At 35.8% G+C, this 18,604-nt stretch overlaps 1 protein-coding gene across 1 annotated transcript; it reads left to right on the top strand.

The window, feature by feature from the left end:
- The first annotated feature begins 12,487 nt into the window (after positions 1 to 12,487).
- LOC142605808 (uncharacterized) lies at positions 12,488 to 17,215 on the top strand. The gene is made up of 9 exons (XM_075777245.1): positions 12,488 to 12,552; positions 15,154 to 15,211; positions 15,310 to 15,441; positions 15,529 to 15,644; positions 15,884 to 16,133; positions 16,239 to 16,385; positions 16,500 to 16,613; positions 16,705 to 17,160; positions 17,207 to 17,215. Exons 1-9 carry the CDS (start codon positions 12,488 to 12,490, stop codon positions 17,213 to 17,215), a joined length of 1,347 nt encoding a protein of 448 aa, XP_075633360.1.
- Positions 17,216 to 18,604: the final 1,389 nt, after the last annotated feature.

Consider the following 18,604-nt stretch of genomic DNA (forward strand, 5'->3'; position numbering starts at 1 on the left):
AAAGGTGGTAAGAAGAGGAATTAAAATACCAAACAGTTGGGCAAGCTATTTGCCCTAGTAGTTGCCAAAAGGAAATTAGACTCAAAAGTATGACCAAAAGGAAAGTGTTTCCGTTTTGGTAAAGCTAAGTTTTGTCCATGATTGTTTTCTAGATGGAGATTTACATGTTTTGCTTTTTAAAGAGAAAGTTTTCATCCTTTGGTATTGTATGTTTTTGGCACTTATGTCTAGATCTTATTATCTAAATGACATTCAAGATTGGTGAAAGATGGGCTTTTAGAACCATTATTTGTTAAATTTTCAATCTATGAATTCTATTTAGAGGATAATATGATCTAGGGTTCCTTTATTGTAAAGGAATATAATATCAATGACTTCTTTAAGTCAGTGCATACATAAATGAGGAATAAGACTCTTTTAGAAATAGTAAAGTACATGATAAGTATTTCCATTTCCTTATTTCTTTTGGAGATATACTCTATGTATTACTATACATTTTTTAAAATTGATTTCAAAAGTTTGTTCCTAAGACATTTGTCAAATTGTGGATTAGGTAAAAACCTAGTATATGATACTTCCACTTTTGGGGATGTCCAGCACTTGTGCTAGAAAGGAAGTCTAACAAAATGAAATCAAAAGGTAGAAAAATGTGTGTTTATGTTGGGTATCCAAAAGGAATTTCAAAAGATTGTTTTGGTAGTCATAAAGAAGATAAGATGTTTGTAAAGTACAAATACAAAGTTCTTGATGATGACTATGTGAATAATCTTAAAGCTATACATAGAATCGTTCTAGAAGAAAAATGTCAAAATTTGTTGTAAGATAACTATGAAATACATTTAGAAATGAGATGGTTGTATTAGATACATCACAAGGAATTGTTCTAGATATATAGCTAATACACCAATACAATATCGTAGTGGGAGGATTATCAATTATCAAATAAATTCATATTTTTGGAATAAACTTTTGAAGTCATTCCACAAGGATATGAATTTGATCATCGATCCTACGTTGAGGCAATAGATGATATAAATATGGATTACTGGATCAAGGTTATGTAAATAGAATTAGATTCTATTTAAAGTCTAGAACTTGTAGAGGAGCCTAATGGCATTAAGCCTATTGTTCTCAAATAGGTCTACAAGAAAAATTGAGATTGATAGATTTGAAGGTGTAAACCTTCAAAGTCAAGACTAATGGTGAAAATATTTATTCAGAACGAAATGGTTTGACTATGAAAATATTTTTTCACCAATAGTCGAGTTCGACTTTATCTAGATTCCCTTATCCATTATATTTCATTTGGATGAAATATGGCAATGGATATCAAGAAAGCTTCTTTTAGTAGCAATCTTGAGGAAGACATCTATATGATGTAACTAGACTTGTACATAGCAAAGAAACGGTAGTATTTAGATTGCAAGTTCCTTAAATTCCATTTAAGGATTAAAGCAAGCATCTAAATCATAAAATATTATCTTTAATCAAGAAATCAAATTGTTTGATTTTGATCAAATATTAAAAGGCCTTATGTGTGTATAGCTATATAGAATAATAAATTTCTTAATGTATGTTGATAACATTCTAATCCTTTAGAATGATGTTGATTTATTGTCATCAATGTGTTTTTGGTTGTCTAGTCCGAGTTTGATATAAAGTACTTGGGAAAAAACGGTCACATCCTAAGAATTAAACTTTGTTATAATTCGAGAAATTAGGATGTTAGGTCTATCTCAAAGCTGCTTAAATAGATTAGATTCTAGCCAAGTATAGCATATAATACTTCAAGAAAGGATTCTTTCCTTTTAAGTTTGAAGTTCCTTTATATAGGATTGTGGTCCTAAGACATATAAAAGGAAGAGCATATTAAGACAGTTCCTTACATCAAATAGATAGGAAGTCTTTATGCTATGCTACATGCTAGGCTAAATATCTATTTTACGGTGGGCATAGTAAGCAAATATCAATTGAATCAAAGATCACTTAAGTTAGTGGGAGTAAAGCATATACTCAAATATCTTATGGGAATGAGGTGTTATATGCTTGTCCACAGAAGTGAAGTTTTGATTATTCTTTTGGATGTGCAAATGCTGATTTGTAGTTTGATTGTGATTCATGAAGTTGGACTTCAAGATATGTGTTCATCCTTGGTAGTGAAGATACACATTATGAAGTTGGACTTTAAGATATGTGTTCACTCTAGGTGGTGAAGATACACATTAAGTGTAAATGATATCTTCTCACTAGAGAGATATGAGTACATGAGAAATAGTAGTAATAGAAAAGATAATTTATGCAATAAATTTTGCGCAACTTGTTTCCAAGCCTTGCCTTAGAGTGATTATGAATTACTTTAAAGGGAAATAAGTGTCGATATATGATAAATTGTTTTTGAGGGCAAGTGGGAGATTGTTGGGGTTTATGCCCTAAAACCCAATTTATTGGCATGTATTTAATAATTAAATTGTTTAATTATATGAGACTATCTATAAATGAACTAAGACATTATCATAGTCCATGAGATGCATTGTATGTGATTTATGTGAAAAGTCACAGAAGATATAAATCACAAGTTCTTTGTAAACTCAGAAGTTTAGTTCGTAGTCGGTGATGAAATTGGGCGTTTCATCTACGAAGACTATAACATATCAACTAAGATGATTTGTCTTGATCATGGAAGTGGAGACTTCTAGTTGATATGTTGATATGTTTTAAGAGTTAAGACATATTGAACTGGACCGCTAAGAGATTTATTATTCTCCTAACGACTGTCAAATGAATAATAAATCTCACGACTTCTATTTACATCAACTCTAAATCCTGAGAGAATAATGGACACAGATCATGAGATGTAGGTTGCTTTGATATATCGGGAGTGAGATCTATTAGTTACGGTCAAAACCTCAGTATGTTGGGCATCCGCATTTAGTGTTGATGAGACATATATTCTCAAGATGGAATTCATAGTCTCTTAATGGAGATACAAAATATTCCCTTGAGATAAGTTTAATGGATTTAGTTATTCAGAGTGTTGGGCCCAACCACTTTAGTAAGAAGTTACTAAAGTATATATTTATGAAATTGGATTTCATAAATATATGACGAATAACATAAAGGATTAAACCGGGTACTCAAGGATTAAGATGTAGTAATCTTCAAAGTGGCAGTCTATATTCATGACTTTGGATTACTACGAATATTTTAATGAAGGGGTTGCATGCATAATAAAGTCTTGGGATATAATTTATTAATAAGGCCTAGAGTGCAATTATATTTATATAGTGGTATTAAATATAATTAATGGTAACTTTGGGCTTGTCAAGAGTTGACGGAAAAGTCCAAGGCCCATTGGAGCTAGTGTCTTATTGGTCCCTTTTTGGTCCCACTCCAAGCCACACACTAAAGCCCAATTGGAAAGGCCCAATAGGCCAACCCAATTAGATAATCAGTTAGTTATAAAGGGAGAAACATACAGAATTTTTATAAGAAGAGATTAGAAAAGAAAAAGAAACGGTGTGTGAGAGAGTGTGAGACACACTTTCATTCTCCCTTTGAAAACTGATTGAGAGACCACACATCTTGGGCGTAAAGTGGAATTGGAGTGAAGATTAAAAGTGTTCCCAAGTGCTTCTAATTTTTGTTTTGAATTTCTCCACACCAAGGTACGCTATCTTGTTTTTAAATTCTGAAATTTACATGGTGCATGTTATCAATCATGAATGAAATAGATCCTAGTTCGTTGCTTCCGCTGTGGGTTTTGTATGAGATACAAAACCAGAATTTTTCCTTCAGCTAGGAAGTTGAGGGTCAGGGCAGCCAAGTACGTCCTCATAAACGAAGTGCTGTACAAGCGAGGTTTTTCCCAACCTTACCTAAGGTGCTTGGCTCCGGATGAGTCAAACTATGTTCTGAGGGAAGTTCATGAAGGAGCATGTGGAAATCATTCAGGAGCGAGATCACTAGTCCATAAGGTCAACTGTGCAGGCTACTATTGGCCTACAATGCAGGCAGATGCTAAGGCCTATGTCAAGGTCTGTGACCAGTGTCAGCACTATAGCAATGTCCCAAGACAGCTGTCAGAGTACCAGACCCCAATGATGGCTCCATGGCCCTTTGCACAGTGGGGATTGGATATCCTAGGTCCCTTCCCCATGGGAACCAGACAAGCGAAGTTTTTGGTGGTAGGGATCGATTACTTTACCAAGTGGGTAGAGGTCGAACCTCTTGCAACAATAACTTAGCAAAATGTTAAAAATTTTGTATGGAAGAATATTCTATGTAGGTTCGAAGTACCCAGGGTACTAATGTCGGATAACGGACATCAATTTGACAACGCACCCTTCAGGGACTTTTGCAAACATTTTGGAATCAAAAATCACTATTCCTCACCCTCCCATCCACAGGCGAACGGACAAGCAGAATTAGTGAACCAATCCCTGCTGAAAATCATCAAGACTTGGCTCGAGGGGGCAAAATAGATATGGCCAGACGAGTTACCAGGTGTTCTTTGGGCCTACAGGACGACTGTACGAATTTCGACAGAAGAGACCCCTTTTAAGTTAGCCTATGGAAGTGAAGCCGTCATACCAGAAGAAGTTCATATGGCTAATCATCGAGTGATGAAGTATCAGGAGAAAGAGAATGGGGAACAACTTCGTCTTGACCTCGATCTTATTGATGAGGTAAGAATGGATACGGAGCAAAGGACAGCAAGATACAAGAATCTTATGGCTAGGCAGCATAATGCCATGGTGAAACCCAGACGATTCAGTGTTGGGGACCTTGTTCTCAAAAAAGTCTCCTTAGCAACTAGGAATCCGGCTCATGGAAAATTGGGACCCAATTGGGAAGGACCCTACAAGGTAATCAACTGCAAGAGGCAGGGGTTATACTACCTGGAGGCCCTGGACGGACGAAAGTTAGAGCACCCCTGGACCGTGGAACACCTGAGGAGTTAGTATCAGTGATGAACTTGGACGAAATAATCCGGGGACGAGGTTGATCCTATGGACAACTACAGCCACGATCTATGTGTTTACTTACACCTACTGTTGTGTTCTTATTACTACTATAGTGTGTACTAAGAATAAAAAGTGCACTAGTTCTTAAACTTTTGCATCATCTACAGACCAGTTTGTAAAAGACGAGGTTATGTATTTTCTTAAGTGTTTTAATAAGGCATCAGCTTCTAAGCGTGCCATATTTGTGGACAATGTTCATGCAATAATATGGTTTGGATTTCTAATATACATAATCTAGTTTCCATAATGATACCCACAAGGGGGCAAAAGCCTAAGACGAATGAAAATCTCTGGACGCAGGGATGTAACGTTCATAAACTTTCCTTGAAATAAGGATAAAGCAAAAAGAAAAAGCTAAGGCATACTCGTCTAAGCTTTCCTTGAAATAAGAATAAATCAAAAAGAAAAAGCTAAGGCATACTCGTCTAAGAAGTAGACAAACAAGAAAAAGGCATACGTTAAAGCATAAAATTCCAAAAACGAGCATCTAGCCAAGACGCCTCAATGTCTTAGGACGAGTAAAACATTATAAACCTCTTGCAAGGAGACGAGTGATAATCGTCCAAAGGACAAGGTAAAATACTGGCAGTCGTCATTGTCGTCCTAGGACGAGTCACACTTGTAAAAATTTGACTGGCTAACAAAGATGTCCATGCCTAGGTGGGTCGTCCATAAGAAAATCACATCGACGGCCATCCAACACTTAGAACACTGTTTAAAAGCCAATGACATAAATGGTGAAAATAGTGGATAAACTCGTCCATACAATAAATAATGGATAAAAGAAAACTATTCTTTAGTCTAAAAGATGGTAGACGACCACCGTCCAAAAACCCTTATAAAATAAGCCTTAAAATGCAATTGTTAATAAACTCGTCCAGAACACTTTGGACGAGATAATTATACTCAAATACATCTTAAAAAATGGTCCAAAAACAACGGACCGAAAGAAAAGGAGAATAACAATAGCACTAATTTAAAAATTGTCTTCAAGAAGTGGGGGCATCAACATTGGGGTCGTCTTGAGATGGCTTGGTGGTGGCATCGTCCTCAATGTTAACATCGTCTGAGCCTGTTTGGAGGAGAGAACTTGAAGCAGCGCCAAGGTTGAGTTTAATGGTGCTAAAGTCTACTTCAGGAAAGTTGTCTATAGCATCCATTCTAAAATCTTCAAACTCTGCTGCATAGTTCGTGTCCAGCAGGTCAGTAAACTCCTTAGACGCTTTGAACTCCTCCACTGCGTCGTCTTTAGCCTTCTTGAGGAGGAGACTCAACTCATCGTTCTTCCTTTGAAGAAAATCAAGACGGTCGTCCTTCTTAGCAGCATCGAATTTCAGCTCCCCCACCAAAGCATTCAACCCCTTAACCTCGTCCTTATCCTTATTCGCCACCTCGGCCTAAGTTCTGTAGTCGTTTTTAATCTCTTCTATTCTTTTTTCTAAAAGGATCCTCGTCTTGTCCATCTCCGTGGCCTGCCTGGATGCAGCTATGAACTTCGACATTGCCTACATAGAAGACAAGAAGGTTCAAGAGATAAAAATAACAATAGATAACATGGCTAAAGCAAGACGAGACAAAGGTGCTCACCTTAAAAAGATCGTGGACACCGGAGTGCTTAAACTCCCTCAAAGACATGTCGTAGCACGCAGCCACGTCCTCACCTGTTATAGCCTCTTGGAATCGTTTCCAAGCCAAATCCTCATTCTCCAATAAGTTTGTAGAAATCCTTTGAGGAGGCTGGGACGAAGCAAGAGCATGGGTCTTAGACGGAGCGACGCCAATGGGCGTAGACAAGTTAACATCAACGACTGTGATGGACGGCAAGGAGGAAGGAGGGTCAGACTTAGCAGTTTCGGGCCTAGACGACCCATGCTTGGTCTTCTTCCCCCGACGACTGGGTAAGCTTCCCAGGTCCAAATTTTTGGACAAGCTTTTCCTCTTGTCTCCAGCAGCAGGACGAGGCTGGGGTTGAATTTCAACTCTGGTCATCTCGTCAATCACTTCCTTCCCCTTATTTTCTTTCATGGTTGCCATTCCTGAAAAACACATGTACACATATATATAAAAAATAAAATAAAATAAAAATTCAAAATTTCAAGTAAGAAAGGCACTCACGTCTACGGACAGTTTGCTCGTGCACAAGGGTTTCAGCAGATGGATCAGGGCCAAGTCCCCACCTGTGCAAGCGTCGAAGAGTCACCAACGAGTGAAAATTCCTCTCGAGGTGTAGACGAGCTCTGTGGACGCGGTCACGATGAAACTTACTTAAAGAAGGATGTCTAACAGCTGAAAAAAAGAGAGGAAAATTAAGGTTAGACAACTGTCTAAAGATAAAATATACCAAAACAAATAAAAAAAAAGAATGAAGGAAAAACATAACATACCTTATTGACGAAGGTTCCCTAATTCTCCAGTATAAGGGGCAAATACATTTCTACCAACCTCGATAGGATGCCCCGCCCAGAAACCAGAGACAAAGAAAAATTCTATCTTCCAGTTTCTGTCAGACGAAGGCAAAGACTTAATCAACCTACAGTCATTGCCCCTAGCTGTGAACTGATAAAAACCTAGAGATTGACTTATCTCGGAGGGTTTATAATAGTACAGAAACTCGTCCACGGTGATAGGACGGTTCCCATCAAATACCTTCCTCCATAAGACTTGCATAGAGACAATAAGTCTCCACGCGTTGGGGTTAAATTGGCAAACTCCCAAGCCCAGCCTAGTGAGTAATTCTCTAGCGAAGGCGTTCAAAGGAAATCTAAGCCCCCCTAGCAAATAAGTTTCGTAAATACCTATTCCAAAATAGGGTTGGCAACACCATTCCCCTCGGACAGCTAACCTAGGATTCAGATCGTCTGGGATTTGGAACCAACTCCTAAGAGCATCTAACCTCTTCTCGTCCATCTTAGAAGGGATTTCTATAGCACAAATATACATAGTTTCTTCTTGGTCCAAAGGGGAGGACGGCAGGACGCTCGTCGAGGTATCAGCTCCAGAGGCTGCCCTCGTCCTAATATTTTCCTGTAAGGTTTCGACGGGAATTCCAGGAACACTAAAGGTATACTCCTCTGTTGTGTGGCCACTACTACTACTACTACTACTATCGTTACTAGAAGTGATATAACTAGAAGAATCATGGTACTCGTCTATGGCCTTGTCTACACTGTCGCTAGACGAACAGGTAGCCATTTCAGACATCCTAAAGCCTAAAAAGGAAAGCCTGAGAGTGAGAGTAAGGGGAATACCTGGCTCTAGAAGAAAGATACTAAGGATGCTGAGAACACTCCTAGACGAGACGACGGACGAGAATGTCAAAACAAAAAATCTGAAAAAATGAGAGGGGCACGAGAGGGAAACCACTATTTATAGGTAGAGAAGTCTCGATATTCACAACGACGAGACCAATGAGAAGGCAACACGTGGCATCTGCCTCGAAGAGGTAAGTCGACGTGACCAACCACCTATGAAAGCATGACATGTGGTACGCTGTCTGAAAAACAAATAAAATAGAAAATAATAATAATAAATGTTCTTGGAAAACTCATCCTGAAGTCTGGTAATGTACTGCATGACCCCTTGACGAAGGGGAAACTGATGAGGAATGAAGAAAAATTAAATTACTCCAGACCGTCCATGGTCATCCACACCAGCAGCCGTCCAAAAGAAAGCACCAAGACGAGGCTAACGCCCATGGTCGTCCATAGGCGAAAACACACCGGCAGCACTCGTCCTAGGAAAGCTATCATCCCCGTCCTGAAGGGGTTTGTCCACAAGAGGACCCCTGGACGAGACCTTTACACTTGGGAATTACTGACTACATTTCACCACTCCACAAAATATACATAACTTCCAGTGACCGTTGCATGAGAAAATATAACTCCTAAACGGTTGTGAAAGTTATCCCTGAACCCTCGCATCTCCTCAAATCCAGGGAAGGTTACAATCCCAATAATTGTTCCTAGGACACTATATAAACACCCATTCAGACCAGAAAAATGTATGTTTTTACTTCTCCCAAAAAGTTGGAACTCCAAAAATATAGAGAGAAAACTAACTTTGCCATCGGAGGGTTCTTGGCCGGCGACCCCGTCACCTTTGATCGCTTTTCTTTCTTTTCCAGGCCATCGAAGGAGCAAGCAGTCCTGTCAAGTCCGAAGCATCCAGCCTACTGATTTTCTTTGCAACATCACCACTAACTTCCGTTAGTTTTTTGCTTAGGAGTTTAACAAAAAAAATGAGTAGGCATATTTTTAATGACGTGGAAACATTTTTTAGGGGAGCAAAACACATCAATTGCTTAACATGCAATTCCTGCAGTATGTATTAGATGGCCTAATAAAAATAAGACATGTCTTAATAAACAAATACAAGCCAACTTAGTGAAAAATTATAAGGTCCTCATGGTGGATAAGTGATGTGATCCACTATTCCACTAAAAGACTTCCACCTGTTTAAAATTGCTAAATTAGAATTTTTTTTTTAAATGGAAATTAATTACTGACTCAACAATTTTAAACAAGTGGGAGTCTATTAGTGAATTGGTAGACAAGTGACATGGTCCACCAGAGGACCCTATAATTTCTCCAACTCAGCAATTACTATTGAACCAAATAACTTTCATGTTAATCTGTAAGACCCTGTAACTAAACATCTTAATTCTCCCACACGGATTAGATCCAATCGCAACCTTCAAACTCAAACACTCATAAAACACAAAGCCAAGAAACTTTCATTTTGTTTGCAAATTGAATAAACTACAAAGTATAAGCCATATAGGCGACTAGATCTATAAATGCACGAGGTAGAGACAAAGTTTCAGCTGATATAAAAGGTGATGGTGAACAAAAATTATGGGAATAATGGGGACCTCACCTTGTCCAATGTCCATATTAAAGGTTCCCAATAATCATATTAAAGGTTCCCAATAATATGCACAGGGTATGAATTGCATCAAATTCATTTGCCCTATTGCTGCCCGCTCAGCCACATGAGAACAAGTTTGCTCCAGAAATTTAATTTTAATGTTCACGGTAAGAGATTTGCTCTAGGTATTGCATACATATACGTAGGGCTATGTAGGTTGTTAGAATTGGCTGCGCTCTGATGTATGGAAATTTAGTTTGCAGACCTCCTTGTCTTGCGATCTCTGAAGAGGTAAAGAAGAGAGAGAGAGGGGAGATTTTTGGACTTTTAAATTAAACAATCTTATCACATCATTTAAAATTTGCCTACTTATCTTTCCATTAGAAACATCATATATATATATATATATATATATATATATATATATATATATATGGGTCATTCTACTGTACCCCTTCTATTTTTGGGGGTACGGTACTCATACAAATCCTGACCATCAAATCTAATGGTTTTTAATCTTGACCGTTTATTCAATTTTAGTGGGATACCAGTTACCGGTATAGCAAGTTAGCATATAAAACCAAAAACAATAGAACCAAATCCTTCTCTCCCCACGTTTCTCCACAAAAAAAAAAACCTTCTTTCCTTGTTCTCTCAACACCAGATCAACGATCTCCTCAAACTCTAAGGTACAAAAATCGCAAAGCCTTCGCTTTTATCTTCTTCTTCTTCTTCTTTTTTTCTTTTTTTCCTTGTGTGCTTCTCTTTCTCAAGAACAAAATTCTCTCCATCGGGCTTCTTTCTCTCACGCTTCCGATTCGGTTTATCTAAAGAACCCAGAATCGGCTTCTTCTCTTACTAATAAACCACAAGAACCCAGGGCGGCTAAACAAAACCCAAAGAAGAAGAAACAGTATCGGCCGTCCTCTACCCGGCGACGATATTTGAAATAGGTTTGTCTTTCTCTCTCTCTTTCTCTCAGACGAAGTTGATTTTACTGCTAATAGCCCCAGACCTATCAATTGTTTATTGATTAATACATGACTGAGAGAATACTACCTGGAAAAGGAAAATGGCATTCATCTGAAACTAATAGATAGTGGAATTTGTTGAGAAAGTGGTTGAAGAGTTGGAAAATGTTTATATATATATATATAACTTTAACATGCTTTTTTAAACAAGAAACGTATTGAATATATTAGGTAATTTGGGTAGTGGAAAAGGATAATGGATGGGGATTTCTTAATGGCATAGATTTGAACCTGGTACTGCTTATTGAATTTAGAGGATGTGTTGCTTATGAATTGAATTGAGAAGTGTTGTGATCAGTTCCCCTTTTACAAGCAGTTTCCTATCTTGGTAGCTAACAAGCCAAGCTTAAACTGAACTGCCTTGGCTTGGGTAGGTATACTAATTTCACAGCCATAAAAGTTGGAACAAATGGGCATGGGCCTTTGTGGTCGAGTTCTCCCATTAAGCATCATATTTCTTTAATTCCAGGGAATTTTTTTATTTTTATTTTTTAAACTTTGGTTCTTGCCTCATTTGAATGGCCTTACACCTGCGGAGGTTAAATCTTTCCCCGTGCTTAAACTTTATTTTGTTCGCAGTACCAAAATGCTTTTTCATTTCGGTTGTTTCTTTCCCGTTTTTGATGTGTGCCCTTTCGTTCATTTAATCGGCTCTCTTTTATGGGACATTGATTTTCATTTAAAATTTTGGGCCCTTGGCAACCATAGTTCACACTCGATCTATGTTATTTTCCATTTGGTGTTTATTTCATTTTGTGATTTGTAGGCCCTAGAAAATGCAACCTAAGCCAACCAACCCATCCGAATCCACTCAAAATGAATGGTTAAGGGGAGCGATTCTGGTTGACCTGAACCCATTGGGTTGGGTACCGCGGTTGAGTTTTAAAAGTGAACTCCGCACAAACCAGCTTATACAAAATAGAAAACCTATCAACCTAGCTGGCCTTAGACTTAACTAGTGGAGTCCCGGCACTTCAAAAATGGTTGGATGAGCCGAACCTCCTTTAGTGAGTTCCCGACTATACGGCTAGGAGGCTATTATGTGATGTAATTTGTAACTTAGATTTAAAGAAGTGCATAATTGTTCAATTGGCAACTACCTTGTGAAAGTGCTTATCTTTTAATATAATTTTTTTTTCTTTTAAAGCGATGGGTAAAATAAATTTGTTGGCGAAAGAAGTAGATGAGGGGAAAGTAAGGAGAGAGAAATTATTATGCTTACAGTTCTAGTATTTTCAATGTGAAGTGAAGCTTTTATAATGACTGAACTACTCTTAAAAAACATGGAATTCTCGGAAACTTGAACTATTTGCTTCGGAAATGACTGCCACTATTGTGTTGCACATTACTTTACATGAAATTGGAGTCAATTCTTTTATGCTTTGTCCCCTTTTATGAAGTGAGAGTTAACTCTTATGCCTAGTCGTCTCATGAAAGTTTGGAACTGAGAAAATGCATATGTCTTGAATTTTTGTGCCGTCTTACAAATTGATGTGTATTGTCCCCTAAAATAAGAACACTAGGTCAATCTCAGGCTGCCATCTCTCTTCATCTTTAAGAGTAGAGATGGCTACCTTACTAGTTTTGGTATGTTACAGACAACAACACAGGCTGGATTGTGCTTTGCTATGGTATGTAATGCTTCTCAATTAATTAACCTAACTGACTTATCAAAAAAAAAAAAAAAAAATTAACCTAACTGGGATGTGCTACTTGTGTCACTGTCTCCCATTTTATCCTAGGGCTGTACACACTGTCACCTCATTTATTGTAGACACATAGATATCATTAGAATCAGACCCCTGTGTTTTTTTTTTTGGTGGGTTGGGAATAAATGGATAAAGTAGTTTTCTTTATTATGTTTCTCATTCAAGAATCATGATTGTGTTTATGGGCTTTTGATAAAAATTCAATTTTTAACATTCTTTAGTGATAAAAAAAAAAAAAAAAAAAAAAAAAAAAAAAAACTTAATGGTTATTGTAAAGGCACTTCCAAAATAGTGTTTGTGTATCCTCTATATGCGAGGTGGCCCTCTGAGTTTGGCAGATTATGGAATCTATTCATGTGTGCTGCTGGGGAGTTGAGGGTTAGATATGTCTATCTCTATGTGCTTGTAGTGGGCATAGTTCTGATAGCAAAGGGGAAAAGAGCAAAAATTACAAATTTGTCAGTTTAAAAGTACAAATTTGTACTGAGGTTTTAAAAGTACTACAACTCAAAAAGAATTATAGTATTTGGTACTGAGTTTCAGATTAATAGGACTAGGAACCAAAGTTAATTCTTCTGGTGTCCAAGTGGTTCATAAGCTTCTAATACATTTTTTTTTTTTTTTTAAATGATTGAATGATGATGAATTGGATGTGATTTGATTGCTATTGAACTGTGATCTCATTAATCTAGAGATATATTGCTGTTGTGGGGTTGGATTGCTAATAGGCAAGCTACACTTCCACATTAGCCAATCCTGTGTTTCATGAGAGGACGAAACACAGAGAAATTGACTGACATGTTGGAGTTCTTTTTGACTACTTTGAGGTCTATGTTCTTGGGTTTCTTCAGAAATGAGTTTTCCCAACTGGGAAGCATCTTAGAGTTGGTTTAGTTTTGGTTGTGGTGAGGTTTGTGTATGCTACTGTTAGAGAGAGAGAGAGGGTCTAATTGTTGACCTGTGAGTTGGTTTCGATACATGAATATATGGGAAACGTAAAGTCTCCCCCAAGAAGATGCATTCTATAGCCTTAATTTTCCAATACAATATTTTCCTTTTACTTGAAAAAATCATAAAAAATGATGTATTCATGTGACCAAATCCAATCTGGTCATAGAAATATAATTACAAAGTAAAAAAATGATAATGATATATGTGGATTTCAATTTTTCTATTCCAAACAGTAAGTAAAATTGATAATATACAAATGAGTCAACTCGTGTTAGGGATATTTGTTCCTTAATATTTTTTTGTATGTGAAGCTGTTTCTCTGTTATGGTTTTGTGTTTTTAATTGTGTTCCTTTGATAAATAATATTATTTATTAATTGTTTTTAAAAAAAGAATGAATCTTCATTCATTGGAATAATATCGCCTTCATATAGACACTCATCATTAACACAATTTTTATCATACCGCAATTACAACTTGTTTCCATAAGTAGTTGTGAGATTTTTTATTTTTATTTTTTTTATGGACCTTCATTATATCTGTACATATCTATTCTATTTAGTTTGGTTAAGTTTACTACTTATAAACATTTAGTGTCAGTCAACTATTTGCGTTTAAAGTTGATAGCAGATTATTATCTCATCCCTAACTTTACAACAACAACAACAAAAAACCCTTGATCCCATGAATCAATGGTTGGATTCCTCATCTCTTACTAAGGAGGAGATTTAATGATCACTGATTAAGTTACGTGATCATTAATAATCATAGAGAAACTTGGATCCCAATTAGAAATTAGAATTTGGAATATACTAATATACCTTTCTAGCTAGCTCTTTGATAGGGTGATAGAATTTGTTTCTTGTTGAAACAACATGTTACTAGATATTTTTAAATTAAAATAGTTTTATATCTTGACTCCCAACTTTGCCCGAATTTAATCCAACTTGTATATTTTTAAAAAAAAATTTATGAAGATGCAAAATTAAGCACAGAAAGAGTCAAGAGAAGGGTACAATCTAAAATAAATTTAGTCATAATCTTGAATAAATTAGTTATGTCAGCAAGACAAATGTGATGTGACAAAGCCTACTTCTTAATCATTAAATATGTTGTCTGATTAGATAGAAGCATCTTGGTGAATATGGCACTTTAGTGAAGGATATGACCATCCACAAATAACAAATATTATTTCCATTTTATAGTAGTGACACAGGTTATTGTATAAAAAATAAAATAAAATAAAATAAATAAAAACGTTGATCATCTATGTTGTCCAGGACGAAGTTTGCAAGGAAAAAGTTTGCAATTCCCATAGCTTTCAATTGTGATTTTTTTTTTCAAATGTATGTTATTGCTTACCTTGTTTTTATTTCATGTTATATTGAGATATGAGTATGGGGAGAGTGGAAAATATTGAAGAGCAGGGTGCTGTCCAAGTTCCCCCCCCGAAAAGACCTGTTGGACCATTTTTAATTTATTAGTAAGATTCATTTTCATTATATATCCATTTATAATATATTTCCTATTGTTATATTTAAAATAATATGTTTCATTAAATTTGGATTTTCAGTAAAAAGCAATTGGAATTGATGAAATCTAAGGGCATTGTTGATAAGATAAGCACAACTGTAAGTGAATAATATTTATAGTTTTTAGATTATTGTTATTGTTTAGTTGACATGACATATTCATGGAGATCTTAATTGAGTTTGAATATCTATTACAGGTTAAGAAGGAGATTAGAGAAAAGTGGATGAATCTTGATGAAGACTCTAAATTAGAGTACAAGAAGGAAGCATGTGAGAATTCTGAAAAGTATGCTAATTTGTCACATAATATTCCTCGCAAAACACGTAAAGTAAGTATTTACCTATGAAACTTTTAGCATTCAGGATTATGTATTAAATTTCACAATGAAACCCTTTTTATTCATTATATAATGCAGGTTTCATTATATACTCGGTGTGCTCCTAATCGTGTTCACTTGATGGTTTCAAATTTAAATGAAAGACAAAGATTTGTTATTCGAGAAATGGGATTTGGTAGTATGTTGGATTTAAGGTCTATATAGTTGAATAGAGATTTTTGCAAATGGTTAGTTGAACATTTTGACCACAATTCTTGTGCATTGGATATTTGTGGAAGGAGGTTACCAATATCCACTAAAGATGTAGAATTTATTCTAGGAGTAAAATCAAGTGGGGTAGATGTGTCTATTGTTGCAAGCGCTGAAGAGATAAATCATATATGCCAACAACATGGATTAAATGTGGTAGGGGATATACCAATTAACCTCTTAGAGGGTCGAAGGAGATGAAAACATCAGGAAAAGAATTTGTTGGTTGTTTTGTGCTGTTTGTATTGGGTACTTTATTATGTCCCACTTCTAAACCTTATATCAAACGGTCCTTTATCTCAATTCTCCTTAATATTGATGAGTTCAAAAGCTTGAATTGGGCGAAGTTGGTGTTGGATTTTCTTATTCGAGGTGTGTGCAAATATAAAGAAAAGAATCGTGTTGGCGTTAGTGGTTGCTTGCTATTTTTAATGGTAATTTGTAGAAAATAATTACTTTCAAGAATATGATTTTCTTTTTTATCAAATTTGTATGACTCTTTTGACTAAATTTCTATGACCCTTTTATACATATTGCAGTTGTTTTATTTTGAGCATGTCAATGTTGAAACGAATATTGAACATGTGTCCAAACGACCTCAACCACGTATCTGTTATTGGGGGAAAAAAGAAGTTAACCAAAGGATGCTTAAATTACATTCAATTGGAAGTTTTGACAGTCCTAAGGTAATAATTGACTTTTTTTAATGTTTGACTATTTAGAAATAAGTTAAATATGTTTTATATGTGAATTATTACCCCTATGTAGTTGACATAATTTTTATTTTCTTTTTATCATAGTTGTTTGTAACACAAATGGATGGTGGACATGAGACAGAAAATATTCCACTACAGAAACAAGATATTAATGAATCTCATGCTATGCCATCTCAACATGAAGACAAGCCAAATATGGTATCTTTTTTCAACCAATAAATCTTATGAATTTGATGATAATTTGGTGCTAGACATTTGTTGATGATTGTACCTATAAATTAATCCACAGGGTTTTGATGAAGCAATTCGTAGAATTGAGCAATCAATAACAAGTCTTAAAGATGAAATGCTAGTCATGCAAAAAACCGTGACAAATATTGCAAACAATGTGGACACATTTAAGAATGACATTCTTTTGGAGTTAAAGAAAACAGCAAAGGAACATTATGGTCATTCCAATGACCTCAACTTAAATGATATTGTAGATGTTAAAAAAGAAATGAAGTCTGCATCTCCATATATAATCCAAGACACAATGGATGACGATGATACAGTATGTGCTAAAAAAGAATCTAAGATAGAGTCTACATCTCCAGTTCAAGACAAAATAAAACAAGATGATACAGAGCACATTAAAGAAGTATCTAAGATAGTGTCAATGGAGGAAGACTGTAGTGTTCACATTGCTGGGCAAACTCAATCTAATAAAAAACCTAGCAGCAAAACACCCTTATCTCATAATGTGGTAAGTGAATTAGTATTGGTTATTTATTTATTTTAAATGTGTTTAGGATGTTTAGTAGCAACATGAGTTTTTTTTTATTTTTATTGCACAGGATGTGGATATGATGCAATTAACTTTCCCTTATAATGTTCGACTTAATGCATCATGTGTTACACCTTCTAGCAAGCCTAAAGTCACCAGATCACAAAAACGCAGCCCAATTGTCACATCACAAGCTGAAGTTCCAAAAGTCAATAAAAGGCAAAAAATCAAAGATTCATCGCAGGTGAGTTCATGAATGTGTACATTGATATATAAGGGTGCGAAAACAACAAATTTTTATATGCTAATTTGATTATACTATATTCTTTTAGGAATCTAGATTGGGTGATGACGAGGATATGAATGAGTTCGAACCATTTACTGAAATGGAGAAGATCATATGTAACTACATTTTTAATAAAAATTTTGAAGAGAGGTTTGTCCTTTTTGAAGTTGGTATTAAAAATAATGAATTTATTGAATAAGCTCTAACATAAGAATTTGTCAATGAATAATGTTTAGTGAAGTCCTTGTTTCCATGAAATATGAGTATGGTGATCGTGCAGCTTTCAATACCTTGCTCCCTAACCAATGGATAAGCAGTCAGGTTAGCGAAAATACATGGAATGTCACTACTCACAATACAAGGACCTCAAAGTAGAGCAGTGAAACTCACCGTGTGTAGTACTATTCTGTCTTTGCCTGATCGTGATAAAAATGGATACAAGAGGAGTCCAATGCTTTGAGTCAATATCCTGTTTATGGAATACACTAATATTAGGAAACAATAAGTTTGTACTGGCAATAACAAAAGTAACAAAATCAATATGAATAAATAGATTAAAAATTATTATTCTTTGATGTATAAAGGTTATTCTTAATATCTTTGTTCACATGTCAATGATATTTTTCTCACCATAATTAAAAAACAACTGTCAAATGAGTAAAGCATCAAATTACAGGGAATAAAGAAACAAAATGCAGAAGTACACATGTAGAAAAGATGCAAGGGATCTAGAAGTCATAGAATCCTTGAATACGTGAAAAGCAGATGGACCCCCAGGCCAAATAAATTTCCAACTTCTTGAAAGTCAAATAAAAAAAGAATTCAACTAAAGTAAAAAGAATTAGAAGGTGAATCCAAAGCTCCCATGCACGCACACACACATCTAGATAGCCAAATTGGAATCTATAAATAATATCGAGTTGCTGCAAAACTTTTTTGGTACCAGAGAACCCACAAGAAACCCTTTTAACCCCTAACACACATCTTGCTAATAACCATATCAAGCCCACAATTCAGCTGCTCTTATTCTATTCCCCAAGGCTCGAAACAAACAGTTTGACTTTGATGAAATGATGCAGGCCAAGACTTGTGAGGGGTGGTTGAAACCAAGGGATTCAACCAAGAAAATGGAGAACT

The sequence above is a fragment of the Castanea sativa genome, chromosome 8 (assembly GCF_040712315.1).
Source record: "Castanea sativa cultivar Marrone di Chiusa Pesio chromosome 8, ASM4071231v1".
Lineage (NCBI taxonomy): Eukaryota > Viridiplantae > Streptophyta > Magnoliopsida > Fagales > Fagaceae > Castanea > Castanea sativa.